Consider the following 3,894-nt stretch of genomic DNA (forward strand, 5'->3'; position numbering starts at 1 on the left):
AGATCCAAGCAAAATTGAAGACGTCAGGAAAATTTCAGTACCTGAAGATAACAATAAAGTGGACAGACTGTTAGGGTTCATAAACTATTTGAGAAAGTTCATTCCAAATCTCTCGGAACCCCCTGAACCAATCAGACAACTTCTCAAAAAGTATGCAGCGTACGTCTGGTCACATGAACAACAAAATGTATTTGAACGGATTGTTGCATATCTTACTGCAGATCCAGGTCCAGTACTCAGTTTCTATGATATCACGAAACCAGTTACTGTTACTTTTGATGCATCAACATCTCGGAGCAGTGGAGATTTCAACATGTCACATAAATACAGGTTTGCTATTCTATGGACTGTTAAAGTGTAATTTACACCTATATTAATAAGTAGAGTTAGGAATACTAGGTAAAATAATCCATTTTTGTGGTCATTCTGGAGAGACTTTAACCATGATCACAAATTTACCTATATCATTAGTCTTGGGTTAGCCCAATCGCCAAGTACAAATCAGTTCTGTCAGTTAAGTCATGTTGGCTGGTCGCGCACCTTGGTTGTCTCTTGTGGCGGTTAAGCAAACAACCAAGGGAACAGAACAGACCACTCACAGGTGAAAGTCAACGCATCGGTCATGATATCCGTTTAGAAGATTCATGGTGGATTGTGGGATCGGGCGACAAATATTTGTGTAGGTAGCAGCAAGGCAGGACAATTAAAAGATAGTGAAAAGGTTTATTCTGGATGAATTTTTGCATGTGTTTCTTCTCAGTATCGCCAACTCGCATTCCTTTACAAACAATGCAAACAAGGGAGACAAGTCTGCAGTTGAAAGAAAAGATGGTATGATAATGGCTATATAAATCTCCTGTCTCCGTGCACTTGTACGCTAAGCTGAATTACCATGTGTACGTTAGACACGGGCCTATTGTGACAACCTCTTGACAATATCTGTAACATGACTCCAGCTGCATAGCTAAGAATCACTTGTAGCGTCTGCTGCATATCACATACCTTGTAGAACCTGCGCCGGTGACGACGTGTCACAAGCACATCGTCTGGTGAACGTAAGTAATGTTAATGCATATTGATTATGGTTCTAAAAAGACAGCCTAACGGGTGGGGAGTTGGATGGGAACAGTATTCGGAGAACTATTGTATTTACTTTCATTCTTTTATCATATTATTATTACCTTTCATCAGTCTGGTGGTATAAATGTATTTCTATATATTAGTACATACTTGGGTATTACACAAGATTGGAATAGTGTGCCTTTGAAAATTGTTCATATGGTAAATCTGAGTGAATTTCAGCTAGGGTTTCAGACTAAGTTTGCTGTTACTTTGCATATGTTAAGCGTAATATTATATCAAGGACCAAGTGTGCATGTGCTTGCTCTGTATAACACGGTTAAAATATGTAAACTGGTGACCGGGTTATCCCCGGGGATATTGTGCGTAAAGAGTGTTAATGTGCTGCTGGATTATAATGATAATATTTAGCATGCATCCCAGGATTGCCGATCAGGAAAGCTCTCGGGTTTTCCACTGGATGCACAGTCCTTCTGACACTCAGGCTAATGCAGAAGGCCGCAGTGTTGGGAAGTCTTCCTACTGTCTGGAAGGTTCTTGGTGGGTTCTACCTGGCAGCGTTTCCTGGAGAACTCCCATTCGCTATCCCGGCTGCGTGTAGAGGGCTGGAGGCTGGTGATGAGCCTTACCAGCCTGCCTGTGCCAGGATGTCCGGAACCCTCTGTGCTACATTTTCATTTGAATCTGCAAAACATAACAATAGTCCATTTAACAAGCGGCCATATCTACGCACTTGTGCATGGGTTAGCATGATATTACTGCTAGATGGTTGACAGTCATATGATTTATCTCACCAAGTACCCATTTTCTGCTGGGTGAACAGCGGCAATTCCTGAGCATTATTGATAATTCTTCTTAGCTAAATCCAGTTGCTGCTGCTGTTGGTGCTGTGTATATAACTGTTCATCCTACACTCACCTTTATTTGTTCAACGCGTTGTTCATCAATGTCTCGACCAGGTTTCTAGCGCGCACAGAGAAATCACTTCTCCAGAGCGAATTGCAGTAGCTTAGGCTACTGCCCCTCTATGCTCCAGGAATATTTGGGTCTCTTTTGCGAGTGGTTGGGGAAAATTTACTTTGGGATTGGTCGGGGGAAATGTGCTGGTAAATTAGTGGATTGATGGACTGAGAATTATTTATAATCACAAGATAGCCACAAGACCAGGTCATTTGACCAGGTGATATAGTTTTGCATTTATCTTGATATTCCCATCCATAATCAGAATGGCATAACTGTGTGAGCTTGACAGGAAATAGTAGTAAGACATATGAGTAAAAATATGATTTGTCTTTTCTTCAGGCAACAATTCCACAGCCGGATTGCATTCGACTCTATAATTTGAAAAAAAAATCATCAAAATGCTCATGCGGATGCTCTATTCGGGAATCAGAAGACATCTACGAGTTCACAATGGATTTACAGCTGTCCCAGTGAGATACTACGAAGATCCTCATAAAGGATATCGCCCATACTGGAACAAAGGTGAAGGAAATTATGGATCAACACTCGGAAAACAAAATGTTCTACATGTCGAAAGAGCGCGAGAAAGCATTCTCAGCTTGGTCAAAACCATTCCGTTTACTGACAAGGACTCGGCCTTCAACATTGCCGAGTATGGTGCAGCTGATGGTTCCACTTCCATGGCCATTTTCGGGGAGTTGTTAACGACTCTGAAAGATCACCATGGCCCAAACACCCAATTCCAGGTCATCTATGAAGATTTGGAACTGAATGATTTCAATTCCCTCTTCAAACGTATGTCAGGGATCATCCCTGATCCCCCGTCCTACCTCCCAGAAATGGACAATGTCTATATTCTAGCTTCAGGAACAAACTTCTACAAGCAGTGTCTACCTTCAAACTCAATCCATTTCATGATGTCGATGATATCTGTCCATTGGCTGTCAAGGACGCCAACCACCTTCAAAGACTCAATTTACGAAGATGACCAGAGTTGTGCTGAGGAGACGGCTGAACTACACAAGCAGGCTGAGTTGGACTGGGAAACCTTCTTACTAAGAAGAAGTAGAGAACTAAAACGGGGAGGCTTACTTGTCGTAAGTGTCTGCGCTGAGTTTGAGGACAGAGACACTGGACAAAATAGACATACTCAGTCTTCCTTTGTGGGAGTACTGAATGAAGTATGGAAGGAATACAGTGAATCTGGAAAAATCTCCAAAGACGAGTTTGTCAATACAAATATGTCCGCTTGTTATCGCACCATGAAGGAAGTGAGAAAACCGTTCGATGACAAAACGTCACCCGTTTCCAGGTCTGGATTAACTCTCTTATCAGCTGAAGCTGCCGTGAACCCTGATGTATTTTACAACATTTGGAAGGAGAAGAAAGACAAAGCAGGAATTGACGACAGGGAAGAGTTTGCTAGGATGTACGTGTCCGCCCACAGGAACTGGAGCAACAGCACTTTCATGAATGGCCTCTCAGATTCCCGATCGCAGGAGGAGAAGGAGCAGATAGTTGATGGGTTGTATGGCGACGTGAAGGAACGTTTGTCAAGGATGAACCCCAAAGTATTCAAGGACGATGGGAAGATGATATATATCGTGATTAGAAAGAAATAGTCATCCTAGGCGAAATGAAAGAAGATTCTGCTTATATATAAAGAGCATGAACTCCAATATATATATGTTCGGTGAACATCATGCGGGTTTCCGAGTACATGGGACTCACTGAGCAGGACACCTATAGTAATGTCTAGTACTAAACATCTATCCGTGGAATATTCAAGGGATTCACTCGCACACTTAGACACTTATTTGACAATTACGTAATACTAAGCTTTCCATCCCA

The 3,894-nt window shown here is 42.0% G+C and overlaps 1 protein-coding gene across 1 annotated transcript; it reads left to right on the top strand.

The window, feature by feature from the left end:
- Nucleotides 1-2,441: 2,441 nt before the first annotated feature.
- Nucleotides 2,442-3,665, top strand: LOC137282549 (uncharacterized). The gene has a single exon (XM_067814317.1). It carries the CDS (start codon nt 2,442-2,444, stop codon nt 3,663-3,665), a length of 1,224 nt encoding a protein of 407 aa, XP_067670418.1.
- The last annotated feature ends 229 nt before the right edge of the window (nt 3,666-3,894 follow it).

The sequence above is a fragment of the Haliotis asinina genome, chromosome 1, assembly GCF_037392515.1.
Source record: "Haliotis asinina isolate JCU_RB_2024 chromosome 1, JCU_Hal_asi_v2, whole genome shotgun sequence".
NCBI lineage: Eukaryota > Metazoa > Mollusca > Gastropoda > Lepetellida > Haliotidae > Haliotis > Haliotis asinina.

Bases quoted from the DNA above. Each gene is read 5' to 3' on its own strand.
- LOC137282549 (XM_067814317.1), top strand. From the start codon at position 2,442: ATGCTCATGCGGATGCTCTATTCGGGAATCAGAAGACATCTACGAGTT.